The 23,031-nt window shown below is 43.4% G+C and overlaps 1 protein-coding gene across 1 annotated transcript in view; it reads right to left on the reverse strand.

The window, feature by feature from the left end:
• The window catches only part of SCN11A (sodium voltage-gated channel alpha subunit 11), a 70,991-nt gene that overhangs the window by 25,294 nt on the left and 22,666 nt on the right, over positions 1–23,031 (reverse strand). Inside the window, exons 9-18 of the mRNA XM_081245273.1 lie at positions 22,818–23,015; positions 21,708–21,881; positions 18,949–19,078; positions 17,685–17,923; positions 13,234–13,419; positions 10,607–10,975; positions 8,556–8,987; positions 5,896–6,015; positions 5,016–5,130; positions 2,487–2,641 (exon numbers count right to left, since the gene is read on the reverse strand). Of these exons, the coding sequence (XP_081101399.1) occupies positions 2,487–2,641; positions 5,016–5,130; positions 5,896–6,015; positions 8,556–8,987; positions 10,607–10,975; positions 13,234–13,419; positions 17,685–17,923; positions 18,949–19,078; positions 21,708–21,881; positions 22,818–23,015 (2,118 nt within the window). The remainder of the gene's footprint in view (positions 1–2,486; positions 2,642–5,015; positions 5,131–5,895; positions 6,016–8,555; positions 8,988–10,606; positions 10,976–13,233; positions 13,420–17,684; positions 17,924–18,948; positions 19,079–21,707; positions 21,882–22,817; positions 23,016–23,031) is intronic.

Here is a 23,031-nt window from a genome sequence, read left to right on the forward strand (position 1 = left end):
TACTAGGGTATAAGCTGTCCTTTTGGTCTTTACAGTGTTGCTGAGGATGAAAGAAAAGAGAGAAGAGGCACTAAACCTGCCAAGTCATTTGGCAGGCAATGCCAAATGAAGGCAAGAAAGACATCAGCCCTGCTGTCAGGGACTAAGGTAACCCCACAGTCCCACTAACCTAGGGAAAAAGAATAAAGAATAAAACAGTCTCACTTCCAACCCCCAAGTGGGCTTTTGACTGAAGAAGGCCCTTCATCTCCTCCTCTGCCCCACTGGCTCCTGGTCAGCATTTAAGATCTCAGCTTAGCTTATATCTTCTATAGGAAACTGTCCTTCTTCCACAGGAATAGGTTAGGTGCCATCCTACATGGCCCCATGTCACCCACTGCTTCTCTGAGTGTATCACTATGGCCCTGGTCTATAATTTTCTGGACTCCATCTGTCTTCCCTACTAGCCTCCAAGCTCCTGAAGGTCAGGGATTGTCTGTTTGCCTCTTGAGGAGAGACAAATCTGAATGGTGTTGGAAGCTCATTTCCTCTCTCATTTTGAAAACTTAGCAACAAGCTGGCTCAGTAGGTCTGAGTTTGCCCAATGGAAGAGCAGGCTGATATCAGCAACTGAGCTTTGGAAGCTCCCATAATATAACTAGGCCATTTCCTAATCCAGGAAGCTCCCATTATTAAGTAGTTGCCCAAATCAGAGCTTCTCAAACTCTAATGAGCCCCAAATCACCTAGGTTCTGGTTCAGCAGGTCTGGGGTGGGCCCAAGGCTCTGCATTTTTAATAAGCTGCCAGGTGATATGAGGCTGCTGGTTCATATACCACATACAGTGGTGAGGGACTAGATGTTTCTTGTCTCCATTTCTCTATAAATATGTGTAGTGAAACAGGGCCTGGGTCCCTCTCCTGGAACCCTCTGCATTGTGTGCTCAGTATCACTCTGCCCGGCCTACACTTGCCTCATCTGAAGGCAGATGAGAACTAGGAGGATTGTGTGCCCTCTGCTACTTTTCTGATTATAAGTTTTCTCACATGGTGCATGGGGTGTGTGTCTGTGACCTTGTGACAACACCACTGCTTTTCTACTGACTAACACAGGGCGTGGCAGACAACAATGACCATTTGTGGAATAAATGCAAGAACCCTGTCTTTTGGAAGTGTAGACAGCTGGTGAGATGTGATCACCAGAAGATTACAGGGAACCCTACAGGGTGAGCGATAAAAATTAATCAAGGGAGTTCTCTGGGATGGTCTTAGGGAAATTTTCTTGTTTGTTTCAGGGATAATTTATATTGCAGTAAGCAGGTAAATGGGGATGCCTGTTGATCACAGGCTCTGGTGGGCCCCCAGGTGTGCTCTTCTCCTTTCACCTAGAGATTACATAGGTGTAAAGCACTAACCAGGAAGGCAGGGGTATAGGAACAAGACATGTCCTTGTCCCTCCTAGCAACTTGTGAAATGTTCTGTGACTCTAAATCCATAAGGGATAGCTCAGTACTCCATTCACTTAACATGACAAATAATAAGAGAATTTAGTTTTATATTATGGCCATTTTAAGAGGAGACACAGAACATAATGGGAGGGAGAGAGAGAAACATGTAGGTGATAAGAGAGAACATACTGTTGCCCAAGGTGAGGATATATGCGCAGAGGAGGAAAGATGGACTACAAGGTGAGAAGAGAGCGCAGAAAGGAGTTTATGACTATACGGCTAGGGAGGCTGATGGATTTAGTTATTTCCAAACCTCACTGGAAATCACACCATACCTCAAGTTAGAAGGATCTGTCATACACATAAAGTGGTATCTCTTTGTCTCTCCTCTCAAGGGATCATGAGTGGTGAAAAGTACCAAGGCAACTTATATCCTAATCTGGTCCCTGTTGACTTCTCCTCCTAATGTTTTACCTTTTAGAAAGCAGCACTATGGTCTTCAGAAAAAAAAAGAATAGGAACATTGCTGTCTAGAGGAGGAAACATGTAGGATACAGTGAAAATGTCTAGAAATCCTCCAGGAATGATGGACAGACTTGGAGTCAAGGGCAAGACTCTAATAGCCACTTTAAAGTGCCTATTTGGGGACTTCCCTGACGGTCCAGTGGTTAAGACTACACACTTCCATTGCAGGGGGCATGGGTTCAATCCCTGGTAGGGGAACTAAGTTCCCGCATGCTGTGTGGTGCAGCCAATATATAAAGAAAGAAAGAAAGGAAGGAAGGAAGAAAGGAAGAAAGAAAGAAAGAAAGAAAGAAAGAAAAAGTGCCAATTTGGATCATCCTTCCCACAGGTAAAGCATCTTCGGCTTGGGGATTTCCCGGTTGTAGCATTCCTCCAGAACTTGTTGTGCAAAACCCTGTCCCCTAAGGGGATACAACAGCAGAGATCCCACTTCTTCTTGGTCTCCCCACATTCACAGCCCCGTGAGGGACCAAGTCAGAATGAAGCCACCCAGCTGCCTTGATCCCCAATGTCCCCACAAGACCATGATAATTTACCAGTGCCCCACTGCTCAGCAGAATCACAAAGATAATAAAGCTCTCAAACCAGCTGTGTTTCACTATTTGGTAGCAGGTTTTCCGCAGGTTCCACCAAATGATCCAGGGGGACTTCCTCTGGTCCATAGTACAGCATGGAGAGCAGCAATCCAGGCCTGCAAGGAATTAGCATCACTATCATTAGTGTCTATAATACGTATGCATTAATAGCCCAACTCTTCACCCCTCCTTGTACACACCATGTGACTTTGAAAATCCACCAACTAAAGAGATGGAGTCTTTTTGCAACCCCTTGAATCTGGGCTCAGCCATGTGACAACATTTGGCCAACAGAGCAGAATAGGAGTCATATGTGCCAGTTCTGACTCAGTGAGAAATTCAACAAAGATATAGAACTATAGGAAATATAAAAAAGAACCAATCAGAACTGAAGAATACAATAACTAAAATGAAAAATGCACTGGAGGGAACTAACAGATTAGAGGATGCAGAAGAATGAAATCAGTGATCTGGAAGACAGGGTAGTGGAAATCACCCAATCAGAACAGCAAAAAGAAGAATTTTTTTAAATGTGAAGAGTTTAAGGGATCCCTGAGACAACATCAAGCATACTAACATTAGCATTATAGGGGCCTCAGAAGGAGAAAAGGGACAAAAGACTTATTTGAAGAAATAATGGCTGAAAACTTCCCTAACCTGGGGAAGTAAACAGACATCCAAGTTTGGAGATTGGGAGCACAGAGATTCCCAAACAAGATGAACCCAAAGAGATCCATGCCAAGATACAGTATAATTAAAATGTCAAAAATTAAAGATAAAGAGAGACTCTTAAAAGCAGCAAGAGAAAAAGAACTAGCGTTATACAAGAGAACCTCCATAAGACTATCAGATGATTTTTCAGCAGAAACTTTACAGAGCAAAGGGACTGGCACAATATATTCAAATTTTTGACATTTTAATTATAATGTGTCTTGGTGTGGATTGTATTATTATTGTATTATTCAATTCTTTCCTACATTTTCTAAGTCTTCATTGAAGTTCTTACTGGGATGAAGTTCATTTTCCTCCCTAGTTTGGTCAGAATTCTTTTTTTTTTTTTGCGGTACGTGGGCCTCTCACCGCTGTGGCCTCTCCCGCTGCGGAGCACAGGCTCCGGACGCGCAGGCTCAGCGGCCATGGCTCACGGGCCCAGCCACTCCGCGGCATGTGGGATCCTCCCGGACCGGGGCACGAACCCGTGTCCCCTGCATCGGCAGGCGGACTCTCAACCACTGCGCCACCAGGGAAGTCCGGTCAGAATTCTTATGATCATCTCTTTGAATTCTTTATCAGGTAAATTACTTACCTCTGTTTCTTTAGGGTTTTTCCTGGGGTTTTATTTTGTTCTTTCATTTGGAATACATTCCTCTATCTCCTCATTATGACTTTCAGTTTTTGTTTCTATGAACTAGGTGAAACAGCTACCTATCTTGGTCTCGAAGGAGTGGACTCGTGTGTGAGTATCCCCTGTGTAGATGGCTTGCACCTGGCAGCTTTAGCAGGGCAACTGGGACTGGATTGCCAGGGGCAATCTCTGGGGAGCACTCCTCCTAAGGCCACCCAGGCGGGGCAGCTGGGGTTAGAGCGGGCTTGGGCTGGAGTCAGTCCCTGGGGAGTGCTGAGGCCAAGGCTGCCTTGGTGGGGTAGCTAGAGCTGGAGTGAGTGAGGGCTAGGGGGAGTTCTAGAGGTAACTCAAACAAAGGCGCTCTCTGGTGCCTCTGACCCCACAGAGGCTCCAGTACGTCCCTGCTCATTTGGCAGAAGCTCTAGGGTTAGTACATGGATATCCTTCCAGTATAGTCTAGATGCCCTTTAAACTGCTATTTTCTTGCTGCGTCCCAAGGTAGGTGAGTCTGTGCTCTGGCCCCGCAGCAATATTCCTTCCTACTGTAGGTCACTAAGTTGGGGGTGGGATTCCCATGGATACCATGTCTCCGTCTTTCCTACCTGTTTCTATGTGGTCTTTCTATGTGCAGTAGCTGTTCAATCAACCCCCAGGTCTTTTTCAGGAGGAACTGCTCTATAAGTAGGTGTAGAGTTGGTGTGTTCATGGAAGGAGGTGAGCTCAGGGTCTTCCTACGCCACCATCTTGGACCCCTGCTCCCAGAGAAAAATCTTGAGAGATGAGTTGAGGGCCTGGCAAGGGCTCTAGTCAACCCCAGACTTGTGGTCAAGTTCTCTTGGTCTATGACCTCTAGTACATCCTGACAATTGATGTACTGGGAACTTTACCAAGTGGCAAAAATACTGGCCAAGTGGGCTTTCTGGGAAAGTTTTCTAGATTTTCTACCCTGGTACTTGGGCTGTACAAGTTGACCCCACCTAAATAAAGAACTTCCTGAAATGGTCCCAAGAATCCAGGGAAGACTCTTCACTTTTGTCTCCAGTAGAAGCAGAAAGAAGGCCTCTATCAAAACCATACATCTTCAAAGAATAACAGAATCCCATCCAAATATTCCATGAACTGAAGGTAGGAATACTGCCACTTACCTTTGGGCAAACATCTCTCTGGTTCCTTTTTGGGAACCATTTCAAGTACCCGCCTAAAGGGATCCTGTGGACCAGTGGTGCTACATTCTGAGAGCACACTCGCAGCATCAGACTTCTGTACATCAGAACAAAGAAAGGGGGAATCACTTCCAACACCCTCTTTCACCATGGTTAATACCTAATACCTTATTTTATGATTTTTTATGCATGAAACTAGCTAGGCAAAGGTATGAGGGGTGTCTAGAAAGTATACCTCTTGTTGCGTTCTTTCCTAAATGTTCTGACCAGCCCTGACTTCAGGAAAGAATTCTCTAACTGCTCTCCCTTGGTTGATGAAAGATAAGGCACATGAAGACACAGTGCCTTAACCTTTTCCTCCCTCCAAATCTTACCTCTGATCTGCTGACTAACCCCAAATATGGAAGCCAGGTGATAAGAAGGATGCTTCTTTACTGAGACTGAAATTGTCAGCTACCTCAATTCCCAGAATAATAGGCCTAGAACAGTGGTTCTCATTGATTTTACCCTCCAGGAGACATTTTGGCAATGTCATTGATTTTACCCTTTAGGAGGAGACATTTTGGCAATGTCTAAAGACATTTTTTATTTTTACAATGGGGGGATGCTATGGGCATCTAGTGGGTAGAGGCCAGAGTACTGCTGAACACCCTACAATACACAGAATTGTCCACATAACACAGAATTATCCTGTCCCAAATGTCATGGTGGAGAGGTTGAGAAACCCTGGCCTAGACCTTTGCTTAAGATCTAATTCTGGCAGTTTGCTTTGTACTAATCTTGATATTTTTCCACAGTGGCTATCTTGGAGAAGGTGTATGGATGAGCCATGTTTCTTCTGGGAACACCCTGGGAAAATTACCTTTCGGGGATTCTGTATCAACAGATAAGGATCATCTTCAGAGAATATGTCCATTTCCACACTCTGAGCTCCTGGACTGGTGGGCTCCTTGGTATTCTGATGGAGTTCACTGGCCTGACACTGAGAAACCCCGAGTAGAATTAATATTCCTCCTGGACATCTCACTTGAGATGTTTACAAGTTTGAATTCTATTTGGTTTTCTGTTTGTCATGAAAATTATTACATTATTAACCTTTTTCGCTTTACTTTTGAAAACTGATCCTGGAAAAACTCAACATAAAATAATTCTGGAACACTACTATAGGAAACTTACTCATAAGTAATATAATCAAAACAATATGCTTTGGATACAAAATTCACCAAATAATTAAGAGATGAAACTTACTGTAGCCTTTCAATTCAATGGCAAAATAATAAATTGTTTAATAAACGGTACTGGCATAATTAGTTATCCCTGAAAAAATATTACAATGTCAGAATATAATAAAAATTAAAATCCATAATCATTTGATATTCTGATGTAAAAATAGATGTATAAAAATATTAGAAGAATAACTTGGAAAATAATTTTTTACTCTGTTGGGTACAGAGGGCTGGCTTAGCAAAATAGGTAACTGAAAGACATAAAGAAAATATGAAAATATATCACAACATAAAAATAAAAACTAAATTTTGTCCTATGACCTGCAGCTAAATCCAAGAAGGATATGCAAAGTCACACCTTAAGTGAAGGTTTCGTCCTAAAATCTATGTGAGGGTTCCTGTGAATGTGACACTGTAAGGTCATGATTTAAGAACACTTTCCCCTTTGAACATATACACACAATAAACAGGTACACATTATCTATGGACCAGACACAGAACAAAAAGATAAAGTAATAACAATTTAAAGCATGTAGCAGGTAATGGTGAATAAAAGTGCCCTGTGTGAGGAAGGAGACCACAGTTATGTCCAAAGCTTGAAACTGTGGGCTGGTTGAAGTTCTTGCACTTAAGAGAGAAAGTCAAAAGAAGCTGTGGTTTTGTGACCACCTAGAGGGGTGGGATAGGGAGGGTGGGAGAGAGGGAGACGCAAGAGGGAAGAGATATGGGGATATATGTATATGTATAGCTGATTCACTTTGTTATAAAGCAGAAACTAACATACCATTGTAAAGTAATTATACTCCAATAAAGATGTTAAATATAAATAAATAAATAAATAAATAAATAAATAAATAAATAAATAAATAAAAGAAGCTGTGGACAATGTTTGGGATTACAATTATACAAAGCTGCATACCTAGAGAGGAAGGAGGCAGCACAGCCTCAGAAACAAGACCTGGGCAAAGGGAGCCACTGGTTCAGTGACTGGATCTGCAAAATGCCTAGTATCACTATTAGACAAGAATCCCAAGTTGGCAATACAAGACTTAGTTCTGAAATGGATCCCCTAGGAGGGTCAATTAAAGATACCACAGAACTTGGACTGCAAAGAGAGGGACAGATCCTTCCACAAAGATGAGCTTTCAAATTCACACTCCAAAATGTATGAGTAGACAAACATAAAACCAGTAGCCCTCAAAAATTAGCTACAGGGAGGTGAATTTACTTGAGAAAAAAATGAAATTAGTATAGTAATCCGAAAGCATCATTAAAATTAACAAGTTTAGAATTTAATTTAAAAAAGATATACAGAATTTCGCTTCCTGGATAGTAAAGTAAGAAGCTCTGCAGACATGCTCCACAGGAAAATTAACATAAGCGGTGGAAAATATTCGTAAAAAATCATTTAAGTTTCTGGAAATTGTCCTAAAGGCATACAGAAAATGAAGAAATATTTACTAAAAAATTCTACACATTTCAGTAATAACAGCAGGAGTCTATGTCACTTGAGCCATGACCTGCTCTCTTCCTTCCCACCCCCAGCTCAGTTTGACAGAAGCTCCACTCTAGGCAGATGTGACCAAGAAGATGGGGCTCCCTTTACCCTCAGCTCCCAATCAAGAGATATATATCTCACCAGAAGGTGCAGGTCACCAACTTTTCTCATCTCCTCCAACTCTGAGTTGAAGAGGCTAAATTTCTGGTGAATGTGGCCAAGAAGTTGGATTTCCTTTTTCAATTCAGTTTCTACCCATAGGACAGAGACTCTATTCCAGGTTCAAAAGCTTGAGAATACTGGGGCCCTGATCACCCTTACTCCAGCTAGTTTGCAGGGCAGAGGTTCTATGAAGGAAGAGGGAGGCTGAGAGATGAGAGACTACTGCCCCTCGGAGTACCAAGGGTAGCGGCTATGGCTAAGTGATCCTTCCCAGAGTGGTAGGCAATTCATAAGAAACAAAATCTCTTTTTGTGCTATTCACTTCACCTTCCACACTCCCTTTCTCACCTTTCAGCCAATTCAAAGTCTATACTTCTTCTTTTAGGGCTCAACCAAAGGCACTTGATTCCCCTGTTGCCCCAGCCCACTCTGATTGTGCCCCCCTCTGAACTCCTCTGACACCGCCCACCTGGGCCACAGGTGCAGGACCATGATTAGAACCAGCCCCGGATGTGCAGCTGCCACATTTTATACCCTTATCATCTCTGCATAGTGCTCAGAACAGGGCAGGCAACCAGTGCCCTATGGCAACTCTAGCTTTGTACAACCTCTAAGTCTATGTGTGAACCTTCATACCTGTTTTCCAGCCTCAGGTTGTGTGACAGGCTGTGCCTTATCTTCACCAGGGGATTCAGCATCATCTTCTTCCTCTGCTAGTGGGGCCAACCAAGTCTGATCATGCCCAACACTCAAGGTCTTTGGTGCGGAAGTCAGTACACCAAACTCCTCCCAGGTCTCTGGGCCCTTTCTCATCTCTGTGACCAGGGAAATGACACCTTTGCTCTCTGCCTCAGGACCATCTGTCACCTCTTTTTGCTTTGGTAAATGTTGTCTCCTGCACCACTTGGTACAAAAATGCTTGAGAGTATATATGACAAAACAAAAAGCCCGGCAGAACCGGTCCAGGGCTAACTGGACTTTGGTTTTCCTGACCTCTCCTTCCAAGTGTCCATCTCTCTCCTCATTGCTGAAGGAATTGAGCAGCAAGGCAATGAAGAGGTTGAGTACCTGGGAAGGGGCAAAGGGAGGGAGGACATAAGGAGAATGAAAAATTTAGCAAAGGAAAAGAATACAGTAGGTTTCCACAACAACTTTTCCCCAAGACCCAAAACTAAATCAAATGAGAGTTCTATGTCCTGCCTCCCAAGAAAGTTCATCTGTAAAATAAATAAAAGGAGAGAAGATTGAGGAAGTAATAGGGACATCAAGATAAGACCAAAGAAAAATTGAAGTTAAAGAGTGCAGACAGCCATATCCAGTCTGTCTGTGTGTAAGCAGCACGTACTGTAGACCCTGGCCAGGGTAAGGCTAAGTGGCGAAACCATGTGGCAAAATCAAAAGTGGATATTCCTTGGGGATCAGCCAGAGTCACTTTTTCTGGAATTGCCCACAGCGATATGGGTCTGATGTCTAAGACTGCTGTGCTAGGAGGTCCTCTCCTGTCTGCACAATTTGAGAGATGGTATACTTGTGCAGGCTTTTAAAAATCTCTTTTGTTTGTGGCTCTTGCCAGCTCAAACATATACAGCTCTCTGGGAGAAGTGTCTTGTGGGTGTTAACGGGTCTAGTCACTCTTCCTCAGCTTCACCAGGAGAATTCCCAAGTCTGAATCTTTGCTCAAGCTCTCCTCTATTTGCTAAGTCCTCTTTGCCTCTTAAGTGCCCTTCTCAAGTACTGTGTCTCCCACAAAGCCTTTCTTAGTGCTCCCTTCCCACTCCCTTGGGTGATACCCTGCCCTTCTGATCTTTCGTATCTTTTACTGTCTATCAACATCACTTATTAGGTATTTAGGATAGTTAATTTTATTTCTATGTGGATTGTTAATTATATTTGCATGATAGCCCCAACTCAGTTCTGAAGATCTTATGCTCAGGTATCCCTGTCTGTCTCCTGTCTCTTCATACCCTCACTGGTGTACACCTAATTAGCCTCTCCATAAATAGCCATGTTTCCAGCTGCAAGTAACAGACTCAGGGCAGCTTACACAGTAAGAAATTGTCACATGACAAGATATTTGAAACGTTTTAAACAGGGGACCAATTATGACCCGACAATAGGTTTGTTCCACCTTCCCTCTATCTTCCTCAGTGCTTACTTTGTCTTAGTTTAGTTCTTCTCATGGTTGCATAATGTTTGCAGTTCTACCAAGAGTCACGGTCATAAAAGGTCCAGAGGAAGTAAAAGGACCACTTTTTTTTCCTCATCCCTCCTTCCTCCCCTCCTCCTTCTCTCCCCCTTCGTCCTCCTCCTCCTCTTCCTTCTCCTCCTTCTTCTTTTAAACAACAAGAAACCTTCCTCAGTGGACATTTCTTTACATCTATTGAACAAATTAGGTCAAAAACCCCTACCTCAGCCAATCAATGGCGATCTGAATAACCACCTGGAGTAGGATAGACATTGGGACATCTTTATGAGCACTACGTGACAAGGTTTTCTTTCATGCTTACTGTACTGTCTTCAAACAAAATTCAAATGCAGATTTTAAAATATTATATATAACATTACATTTATAATACTATACTTAGAGTAACAATTTTCACTAGTGAAGTGTTACAAAAGAAGCCAATGCATTTGTTTAGTCCATGTATTTAACACAATGACAACAACAACAAAACTAAGACACTCACCACGAGTTTTCCTATCACCATGATCAACAGAAACACAATAATGCACAGTGCTTGGTTAGCTTCTTGCATACATTCCCACATGTTTTCGATCCATTCCCCACAGAGGATGCGGAATACCACCAGAAAGGAGTGGTAGAAATCCCCCATGTGCCAGCGTCGTAAACATGGGACTGCAGGATCACGGGACTTTGAATTACTCTTTATGCAATTGAATTTAGAGCCAAAAAGCTGCATGCCAACTACTGAGAAAATAAAGACCACAATGGCCAAGACCACAGTCAGGTTTCCAAGGGCTCCAACGGAATGGCCAATTATCTTAAGCAGTGTGTTTAAAGTTGGCCAGGATTTGGCTAACTTGAAGACCCTCAGCTGTAAAAACAGACAATAAACAAAGATGGAAGAAAAGCCAGTTAAGAACAAATTCCATCTGCTCAGCTATAATTTAAATGACATGTTCCCAAACCACAGCATTTATAACTTTCAAAAATCTTTTCAAAGCCAGATCCATCCTAAACATGGTCATCAACTCCATGTCCCAATCTAATATTCACCTGTATCTACTTTTTGTTTAAAAAATGGAATATTTTGGTCTAATATTTTAAATGATAAAGACTTTGGGAGCATGATGGTGGAATTGAGCATACGTGTTTATTAAATATAATGAATGTATTGGAACCCTATATAATATACCAAGGGTCAAAAACTTTGGCCCCAGGGCCAAATCCATCCCATTGCCTGCTTTTATACGGCCTGAGAGGTAAGAATGTTTTTTACATCTTTAAATGGTTGGAAATACTTTTTTTTAATATTTCATTACACATGAAAATTGCATGAAGTTCAAATTTCTATGTCCATAAATAAAGTTTTATTGGAACACAGCCACGCACATGTGTTCTCTACCGTCTACAGCTACTTTTGTGCTACGACAGCAAAGCTGAGTGGTTTCGACAGAGACCATATGGCCTGTAAGGCTGAAAATATTTACCATCTGGCCTTTTACAGATAAAGTTTGCTAACTCCTGAATTATATATTTGAGGTCACAAGTTTGAATCTAAACTTCGTAAGGATGACAAGAGTAACATGATGTTTTGTACCCAGGAGAGAAAAGGCAATCAGCCAGTCAAGACACACTCTTTTTCCACGAGAAATTTTCTCCATGGAAACTTACAGACCTTATAGGAGACAACAACCTTAGAAAAAACACAGCAACTAGTTTATAGATTATTTCTTATATTAACTTTCAATGTAAACCAGTGGTTTCACTCCAAAGTACAATCCTGTTAAGTATCAACTATTTGGGGGGTGGGGAGATACTGCAGGTCAGGATGACTTATCACAAGAGAAGGACCACCACTGTCTACTTAGAGGGGAGCTGAGGGCATCTCAGGGAGAAACTGTGGTTCTGTTCTTATCCACAGGCAATGCCACAGAGCTCCTTGCCTCATAGCATGGCTGTAATAAGTCTAAACAATAGTAAAGTGAATGTAATTTTGCTCACCCAAGCACCAATAAAACTTTAGGGAGCAGCCTAATAATGCCTGACTTTAAGCAGTGTGATTTTCTAACATATGCCAAGTATAACATGTATGCTTAAGTAACTGAATCAAATGTCTTATTCTACAGGCTTAGAAATCCTATCCATGCCAAAAAAAAAGTAAATCTCTGAAAGGGGACAAGAGGTCACCTTTTGTGGTTTCCCTGTTACCCTCCCACATGTGATTTCTCTGTGATTTCTGTCCATACTTCTTGTGGGGTCTGTCACACTCCATTTTGCCTCATGGTCATTTCTGGGCCTGTCTTGTATCTTCCCAAGACTGCAAACTCCTTGAAGGCAGTGCTTTCCTCACCTTTGAACCTTCCCTCATGTACATATCAGGTGCTCGGCAAAGGTTGCCAGGATGCCTCCAATGGTTCGTGGACGGAGGGCAAAGACTACAGAAAAGGAATGTGGGACTGGCAGCAATGAGGAGGGACCCTGTGAGATAACACCTGCAGGCAGCACCCGACCCCCGTCCTGGGCTCAGTAGTCTACACCCCCTTGGTGAGCCCAGCTGTGAGGATGCCTGGCTCAGAGCTCTGTGGGGGAAGAGATCATTGGAGGGGTTGTACACGAAGCAGGGAGCAGAGTCCTGATACCAGAAGACACAATTTTGCATCTGGTTGCCTGAGGATCATCTTGTGGAGGGAGAGGGAGGAAAGTAGGGGTTCACCTGAGAGAAAACGCCTTGGGACTCACAAAGGTATTAAAGACCTGGGGGGGAGGAGGAGTGCAGTTTTGGTTCTCAGGTTAAGGTAAGATGGTAAAGTTTAATCGAAACTAGCTACTGAACTCACTCAAGACTCTTCAGTCCTGTCAGATAAGTTATTCAGTATGGGACTTCCCTGGTGGAGCAGTGGATAAGACTCTGCGCTCCCAATGCAGGGGGCCCAGGTTCGATCCCTGGTCAGGGAACTAGATCCCACATACATGCTGCAACTAAGAGTTCACATGCCACAACTAAGACCTGGTGCAACTAACTAACTGACTAACTAACTAACTAACTAAATAAATAAATAGGTGGTTAAATTGGATTATCATCCTGACAGCCCCTTAAAAAAAAAAAAAGAAGGAAAGAAAGTGCCTTACCACTCTTAAGGAACGAAGTGACATACAACTTTGTTTTCCTGGACACATACTATTTATTATCACCTCTGCAAAACTCAGAAGAGCAACAATGCTGTCAAAAATGTTCCAGCCTCGACGAAAGTAGTGGTAGGGATCCAGCGCAATGATTTTTAGGCACATTTCAGCCATGAAAATGCCAGTGAAAACCTACAGCAAGACAAAGAAAAATGAGAAAAGGAAGCTACCTCTTCTTGGAGATACATTTTTAAGAATGGTCCAAGGGAATTACAGAGGTTACAAAGAAATAAAATGTATTCTCATGCTTGATACAATATGCCCTGCAATCCACAAAAAAGAAACGTTTACCACTGTAGTATGAACCTCACTCTACCTTTGCCCCTCTCTCTGCCCTCCTCCATGGCCTCCACTCCAGTGTCACCAAGCTAAGAGACATCAGGATGGAGAATAAATATTATTTTCCATTCTGTTAAAAAATAAAGCAAAATTGGCTTCTTGGTAGATGGCAGAGTAATAGGAAGTGTCAAGCAATTCCTCCTCTGAATTCTCTTTAAGATACTAATAACTCTGAAGTGGGGGGAATACACAACAGCTCTGAAAACTAAAGATAAATATTGTTCATAAACCAGAATGCAGGAGGAGTTCACCTAACCATTCAATCTCAACACCTTGATCAGAAAAAAAAAAAAAAAAAAATTAAAAGGGCCCAGAGCAGAGAACTGAAAAACACTACCAGGCGCAGAAAAATGTCTTTGAGCAACCTGATATAGAGGATAAACCCTAGATTGGTCATGGTTGAAAGGAAGATTAGCGAGTCAGAATATAATTCTAAAGACTCACTAGAATGCAGGGCGCATCATTCCAGAACAAAATATCAAAGAATTAAAAGGAGGGGCAAGAGCTTAAAAAGCACTAAACTATGTCTTTCCCAAGGGAAAAAGAATTCTCTGTCTTTAACAATTAGATAATACAGGCTTAAGATATTTGCAAAATGTAGCACAGTAGCCAAATTCAAAACTAAATCTATCTATTCTTTGCAGAAGATAAAGCAAAGCATTCCTTCATAGCAAATAGCACTTTCTCTATCACACACACACACACACACACATTAAATAGAAATGAGAAAAACAATAGTATGAAAGTAATACAGTAATATGAAAAGGGTTAAAGTCTTTTAAAATGTCTTTTATGTGTGTGTGTGGTAAGCGGGCCTCTCACTGTTGTGGCCTCTCCCGTTGCGGAGCACAGGCTCCGGACGCGCAGGCTCAGCGGCCATGGCTCACGGGCCCAGCCGCTCCGCAGCATGTGGGATCTTCCCGGACCGGGGCACGAACCCGTGTCCCCTGCATCGGCAGGCAGACTCTCAACCACTGCGCCACCAGAGAAGCCCCTAAAATGTCCGTCTTAACAGGGGTCCCCAACCTCCGGGCCGCAGACCAGTACCGGTCTGTGACCTGTTAGGAACCAGGCAGGAGGTGAGCGGCAGGCGAGCCAGCGAAGCTTCATCTGCCGCTCCCCATCGCTCGCACTACCACCTGAACCATCTTCCCCCTCCACAGTCCGTGGAAAAACTGTCTTCCACGAAACCGGTCCCTGGTACCAAAAAGGTTGGGGACCGCTGGGGCTTCCCTGGTGGCGCAGTGGTTGAGAAGCTGCCTGCTAATGCAGGGGGCACGGGTTTGAGCCCTGGTCTGGGAAGATCCCACATGCCGCGGAGCAACTAGGCCCGTGAGCCTACTGAGCCTGCGCGTCTGGAGCCTGTGCTCTGCAATAAGAGAGGCCGCGATAGTGAGAGGCCTGTGCACCGCGATGAAGAGTGGCCCCCACTTGCCACAACTAGAGAAAGCCCTCGCACAGAAACGAAGACCCAACACGGCAAAAATTAATTAATTAATTAATAAACTCCTACCCCCAACATCTTAAAAAAAAAAAAAAAAAAGGTTGGAGACCGCTGTGTTATAAGACTCTCCTCTTTAGTTCTGGAAACAACAAAAACAACCCCTAAATGATTAAATTTCCTTATTAAAAAGTAACACGTGATCTATCTTTATAAATAATTCAATGACTTACTATTTATAAAATACATCCCTAAAATAAAATGACACAAGTTAAAATAAAAGGATAGGCATAAATAAACACAGAATAGGCAAATAAAAAGAAATCAAGGGTGGCAAAGAAAAATCAAAGCTTATACCTATCTTCTCCCTTTAAACATTGCTGCCTATCCCTGCCCAGTGCCATAACCAGCGCCTAAAAGCAGGCAGTATTGCGCATTCCCGCTAATTGCGCTGGACTGATCTCCATCCCCTTTTGACCCACTCTTCCTCCTCCTGTCTCCTTCAGGCTTTAGGTGTCTGAGCCCAACAGCGTCCCTAGATGCTTTGGGACCATTGGTTCTGCAATCCAATTCAATCGCTATTTATGACTTCTTGGGAGCTCAATGTACTTGTTTGATTCAAGCAATTCTGAAGCCTAGAGAGTCCATTTCTAAGTCTAGTCCACAGAACTCCACAGGCCAGCTTAATCCTGGTCCATCCATCAGAAGGGAGAGGTCTGAATGTGTTCTTTCAAGCTCAGGGCTCCCTCCCCGCACCACCATCACAGGGCCACAAGAGATGAGGTGGCTGCCCCTTTTTTTGCATGTCTAGGGAATGGGGCACATGGAATAGATGCACAGGCTACATAACCAGCTCTGCATGTTTCTCTTCAATTTTCAGGACCCAGGGTCCAGCTGCTGCCTGTGTTCTCAGACACTAACAATGTCCCTGTGTTCCTTCTGCCTCTGGAGAGAGTGAAGAAGAATGTCACTTAATTTGCCAGCTTCCAACTGTAAAATGCAACTTCACCTCAGCACCCAGGATGCCTGGTCAGTGGGAAATGTGAGAGGCGGGCTTTAGCTATTTCCCACAGTTGGACCAGCAGATGAAGTGATGGACAGAACACCTTTGCAATTGGGAAGCCCTGTCCAGGGGGATAACTCTGGGTTCTTTGCATATTCTCTGGAATTTATCCAATAACTCCATCTACCAGGAGATGCTGAAAGATGGGTCCTACTAACTCTGTCGAGGTAGGGACTGTTGCCCTGAGGGCACAGCATTCTGCCTCCAAGTGAAACTAAACCTTCAGGCCATTCTGGGACACCTCAACAGGAGAGAGCTAAACATCCTGGCCTGGAGCCCAGAAGATGCCAGCCTGTTAGAAGGTATTGTGTTAGCTTTATTGTGCAACATGGAATCTAATCTGACCTATGCACACCCACAGGGCACTTCTTCCCAAAGGCGGTATGGGAAAAGGAACTTAAATGCAGACTGTCTGTAAGGAGATCCACCCTGCTCTTATACTGCAGTTCCCTACTCTTCCTGCATGGGATGTGGAACCAAGGGTGACAGGCACCTGTCTACAGTTCTACACCATCCTAAACCTGATGCATGGAAGCAGCTCTGTGGACCAACTCCTGATTCAATACGTACTGTGGGCTCTTGTCAAAGTAAAAAAAAAAAAAGGAAAATTTAAAAATACCTACATACTGCCTAGAAATACTCTGCAATGCTAAAAATGATCATCTTTGCTAGTAAGACCATAGGAAATGAGTTTCTTCTTTGTATTTCCCTTCTTTGTATTTTTACTTATTTTTAAAATTAAAAAAACATATATTGCTTTTTAAATTAGAAAAATAACATAAAACTGTAAGAAGAAAAGGCTAGACATTCTGGTAAGAATTTTAGCTAATTAACTCATTAGCAAATTAGGGTAGAACATTCACTAGGTACTTACTTATTATTTCTGATATTTGGGAAACTAATTTTCCCTTGGGCCTTCTTCAGGAGCTATGAATTAAAGTGAACAGTTCTTGAAAAATCTGCTCCCCTATCTTAATGTTCCCAATTTAACTGAGAGTAGCTTCATCCAATAACAAACACATTGAAGCAGGCTCAAGTCTGGAACCCCACGCCCACCCCACCCCACAAGCCTCTCACACCTATTCCTGGGAAAGAACCTCCTACAGCTTCCATGCTCTGACTCACCTTTCCAGGGAAAATAAAACTTAGTAATGGCAGTCACACTGTTTTGTGACAAATGATGTCGTCAATATCACTGGGGACCATGGTACTCATTACCATGGGTCTCTGGATATGGTTAATGTTTTCTTGATTATCCAAAATAGTTGACCGTTTAAGATGTCTACTTGCTTCTGTCTTACCACTGAATGACTCTTTAGTCATCCATTAGATGACTAAAGAAACACCTCAACGTACTAGAGGGCAAACAGGGGCCCATGGAAAATTACTGAAATGGGTAAAAATAAAATCCTAACGGTCATCTTTTCCCTCTACTCCACCTAAGAGGACCAAAGACCTATGTTAGGTTAGGCCACTCACAAAATGTTTAGACTTTGAAAGAGTTATAATTCAAAGTTTGAAATATGTTTTATATTTTAAAAAGCCTAGAGTTACCAAATTCCCTGTGTACAACATATTCTCAAAACTCTGGTCCATTTTGTAATGCTCCATGGCCAAGAAGAGAGTGTTGATTATGATGCAGATGGTGATGGCCAGCTCAGTAAAGGGGTCAGTCATCATGGTTCTCAGGGCCTTCTTAATGCACAGCCACCGGGGGCTACAGTCCCACACGAGGTATTTGGATGCCAGGTTTTCCCCACATGGGAGGCAAGGTTCCTGTGATTTTTCTTGTTCTGGAGAAGGAGAATTGAAAGGCACTTGAGGAGTTAGGTCTGAGCCAGCCTGGCTGTTCTTTGCCTGGGTGCATTCCTTCCTCCCTCTTCCCTAGCATCTCCTGTGCTACAACATGATCAGTCAAGAAGGGTACTGACGCATAGCTAGGAAGGTTTCCCACACTCAACTCCCATGTGGTATAGTCAAGTACTTCAAGTCTTTATACTTATATTGAGCATCTGGGAGCAGGGCCGCACTTCGGGAGATACAGATGGGGAAGTCAACACTGACTGGCTATGAACCCATGAGAGAGACAGACACAAGCCCAAGTTATGTTCACTCAAGGAAGACTATGGTGACGGCTGTACCAGAGCACAGGAAGCTACCAGGGCTCAGGTGAAGGGGAGATATTCAGGCAGGGACATCTATAAGCACTGAAACAAAAGGCGTGCTATCAGTTGGTTGAATTCAGGCCAGAAAGCAGGTGCACCCTGACTTCCACACAATTTCAAGGCCTCATGAGATGATGCAATAGGCTCAAAAGTGCTAAGAACCCATTTGATCCCATTCTTACTGGGACTTGAGTCCTGCCCTTGAACACAAACCCCTCAGTTTGGTCCCTGTTGCCTCCTGTTAATCAGGTCCATCAGATGGTTCCAGCCTGCATACGCAAGTCTTCTTCTATTATTCATGCCAGATTCCTATTCTAACTTCAATGACAACTGTAACCTCCTGGAAACTTCTATGTCTTCTCTTCTTTGGCTGGCTATCATTGTCACTGAAACTTCCTGTGACTGCCTGGCCTGAACGAGAAGTCCTGTTGGTGCGCTTGGTCCCACCACTACCCAAGTGGCAGCTCAGGGTGGGCCCAAAAGGAAGGCCTGCTTCTTCCAAGCCATTTTGCTCACATGCTCCAAAGAAGCATGGGGAGTCACTCTGCAGGAAGTACAGTGGGTTGCAGAGGGCTTCTGGGGGGCTGGAGAGAGGGAGAAGGGAAGGGCATCCTTGAAGTTAGGCTCCCCCTTGGTCTTGGAACAGAACTTACCATGCATGGTGATGGTGAGGATGCTCACAGCGCTCAGCGCTCTCTGCCTTTGGAAGGGGTCTCTGTGCTCATCACAGTGGTCCACTGACAGATTCTGGGACAGTCGTTTGGTTTGTTCAAGTAGGTGTGGCTATAAGAGAAGGCATGGTGGACTGTCTAAGGGAAGGGGCGACCTCTCCTCAAAACTTAACAAACTTTGTTTCAATGCCACATGCAGCGAAGATGCTCAACTAACTTCAACTTCATAGCATGCCAAAGGTGCAGTTTTCTTAATTCACAGTTAATAGATAAGAGAAATATGGTTTGAACATTCATATTTCTTATGTATGCCCATTTCTAGAGTCTAGAGTTGTACCTACAGAAACATTTCTTTCTCCGTGTTTTATTCATTGCCAACAAAGAGCAAAAAATATTTTACAAAAACTAATGCGCAATGGTTCAGGGTATGAAAGCAATAAAAAGTGCGATTTAGAAACAATGTTTGCGAGGGGCAGAAGTGGTGTATAAATTTAGAAAGGTGGATTGAGGCCACATAGTGAAGTGCCTTGAGTGGCTGCCTAAATAGATTTTGAAATAGTCAGTAACTAAAAAGAACAGTCAAAATAAATATCACAAAATCCATATACTAAACTTCAAGCACTCAGGCCATGTCTAAGAGCTTATTGATTCTCACCTTATCTACAACTCTAAAGTATCTAGAGATTAAAGGACATAAACCTCCAGCTATCCAGAAAACTCAGGTATCCGTAATTACTTATTCCCCCAAAGTTCTGACCAACCATGGCCCCAGAGGGAACTATCCCTTTCTGAAAAGCTATTCTAAAGGGAGCCTGTCGTCTTTCTATAGCTATTTCCTATTCTAGTTAAAGGGAAAAGACACTTTATGTTAGGTGTCTGGGTCTTTGTCTATTGCTTTGTGAAATGAGGAAAAACTTGCAAAATATTAAAAAATATATGCAGTCTCTTGAATATACTGTGATCTGACAGCAAAGAAGCCTCTAAATCATGAGACCTTGACCTGTCACTCCAACAAGTAACTGCTCAGAGCAGTGGGTGAGGTCCGTGCATCTACTTCTACAAAGGCCCTTGAACTCCCTTTCCCCACCCCAGGCTCAGGCCCACACACCCACCTCCTGCCTGCTTCATCCTCCCCCTACCTCAGTAAAGAGGCTCTAGCCATTATTCCCTGGCCTGTATCACCAACATCTTCCTCTCTTCTGACTTCTCTTCTCCAGAATTAAAACATGTTCAAACATCCCCCACCTTAAATGATAAGAATAAGCTTTCTTTTTCTACAGTACGTCCTCCCATAGCTTCTTTTCTGCATATCCTGCTGCCTACTCAATAGCCTGACTTGAATGCTCCATAGGCACCTCAAAACTGGCACATGCAAAACTTAACTTGCTATCTTCCTCACCCCCAGAACATGCTCTTTGCCCATCTCAGTAGATTACCCACCAACAAGTCGGCTACCCAAGACATAAACCCCACCCTCTACATCTAGTCAATTGCCAAATCTTTTCCTCTGCAGATCACTGTAACCTGTTCATCTCTCTTCATCCTCACTGCCCTAACCATAGTTTAAGCCATTGTCACCTCTTACTTGGATCACTGCAACAATTTCTTAATTGGTTGCCTCCAGTCTCGCACTCCTCCAATCCCCTCTCTTCAATGCATCCAGGATTTCCACAATGTAAATCTAGTCATATCACTCTTCTGCTTAAAACCTTTCCATACTGCTTACCACTTGCTCTCAGTGTAAAGAATGAACTCCTTAGCTTGGCTTCAAGGCCTTTTATGATGGTCCATATCTTACCACTAGAGCTTCTTGCCACCACCCCCCCAACCTCATCTCACACACACACACGCACGCGCACACACACTTGCACATTTTCTACTGGGTCATGTTCTGCTCTCCTTTGCTTCCAGGCCTATGCGTGTGCTGTTCTCTCTATGTGTAGTGCTTCATTCTTCTTTTTACCTGGTTAATTCATCCTTTCAGCTTACACACTGCTTCCTCTGGGAACTCTTTTCTGATCCACTGCTCTTTTCCCAGCCCCCACCAAGTCTGGGGTTGGTTGTCTGAAGCAGACACTATTGTTGGCCCCATCCATATGTCCTCAGGCTTCCTTTGGCAACCCAAACACTTCTGCCCTAACACATAGAAAAATTATTGTTTCCTGACCCCAGAAGTCTTGAACCAATGATGGACCAAAGCTGGTGTATAAATACTCTAGTGCCCTCACTCCAGGGAGATTAAACTGGCTTAATAATTCACATTAATTGGCCACCTTCTCTTCCATGTATCACTTCTCCCCTCCCCTCTTACTGCTTCCTAAGATCACTTCCCCAATAATCTACTTGCACTCTAATGTCTCAGGGTTTGCCTTGCGGGGAACAAACATTGCCCCTAAGGCGATGCTCCTGCTCTGCTCTCCCTCAGTGATCATCATGTCGGTCATCACACTGAACAGTAACTGCCTCCTTGTCAGTGTGCCTTCATCATTACTTGCCTGTGTTATATATCCCACGTATCCCCAGTGCCTACCCCAGTGCCAAATAAACACTGTCAACATTTTAAATAGACATCTGTAAATAAATGGATAATTGAATAGACACATGGATGCAGGGAAGTATGTGCAAATGGATGAATGGATAAATGATTGAGTGAATGAATGAGTCCTTTCAATTAGATTGACAACTTGACCTGTCCCCCTGAACAGTGCCAAAGTATCATCAATCCCTTGGCCCAAACTTGCCTTTTTTGAAGAATCTTCATCAGAATCTAATCCTGGAACCTGGTCTTTCCCAGACTTTCTCAAAAAGAAGGATTTTCTTTTCTTATTACCAAATAGCCTTCTCTTCTTCGGGGAAAAAGATGATGCTTCAAGGGAATTAAGTGAACTTCTGTCAATACCCATGGCAACCAGAGCCTTAAAAAGTGAAAAAAAGCAATTAATGAACAGATCACACTCCCCACAGAACACTGTAAATGACTTCGACCTCAGTAAGCATTCTCTCCTCTCTTCTGGTAGCACTGGACCATTTTGATTGCTCATTGCCCAACTGTAATATGCTAGCTTTGTCATTGTTTATGTGGGATGCTAGCTTTGTCATTGTTTATGTGGGGAACATGTCCTGTTTGTCCACGAGATTGCAGCCCTCAAAGGCAGGCAGGGTTGACTCTTAGATATCTCTGTGTCACTAACTCTTAGCACAGTGCCCTGTATGTGCTAAGCATTCAGTAAATGTTTGCGCTTAACGTTGCAGATATCAAGCACTTAAGATGGGCTTCCTCCTGACAAATCTCTGTGGAGGATGAGAAAAAGCATAAAATATGGCCCTGCTCTGAAATCTTAGAATCAAATCTTAGAATCTTAGAGCTGAAAAAATGTAAAGATGCCAGGGAAACAATAAGAATGGCCTGTAAATATAACAAGAATTATAAGAAAGAATCATGACTGTCATCTCTACAGCCACCATGATTGATTTCCCAGACTCTCACAAGCAAAGTCCCTGGACACAAACATCTCCAGCTTCCCACAGGAAAGCCTGCAGCAGAGCCTTAATTTACATACACATACATTTTATCCTCTAGCCAGCCATTTGGGATCTATCTTTGAAGGCTCAGCTTTCAGAAGGTCAAAGATCATCAAAACCAAGGGTTCCCTTCCTCAAGAGCCCTGTGCCTGGACATCTTAGTGGGAGACTGTAGCAGAGCCAGCTGCAAGGGGCTTAAAAATTCTCAGAAAAGCACCAGTTGGGAAAGCACTGAGACTAGGCCTTATACAGAAACCTTGAGTGTCAGGCCCCACAGCCTCTGGGGTCCTCCCAAGCAGACCCCACTGTCTGACACCACGTGCCCCTACCTCCTTCTCCTCCTTTAACAGCTGCTGGGCTTCCTGGAACATCTTCTCCTTGGCTTCTGTCTCAGCAGCTACATTCTTGTTCTGTTCCTCATAAGCCATGGTGACAACAGCCAGGGTTAAGTTAATCAAGTAGAAAGAGCCCAGGAAGATGACCACCACAAAGAAGAAGACTGAGTAGAGCCCTGAGGTGCGCAAAGTCTGCAAGGGACACAGC

This window comes from Mesoplodon bidens, assembly GCF_964165515.1.
Source record: "Mesoplodon bidens genome assembly, chromosome: 10".
Classification (NCBI taxonomy): Eukaryota; Metazoa; Chordata; class Mammalia; order Artiodactyla; family Ziphiidae; genus Mesoplodon; species Mesoplodon bidens.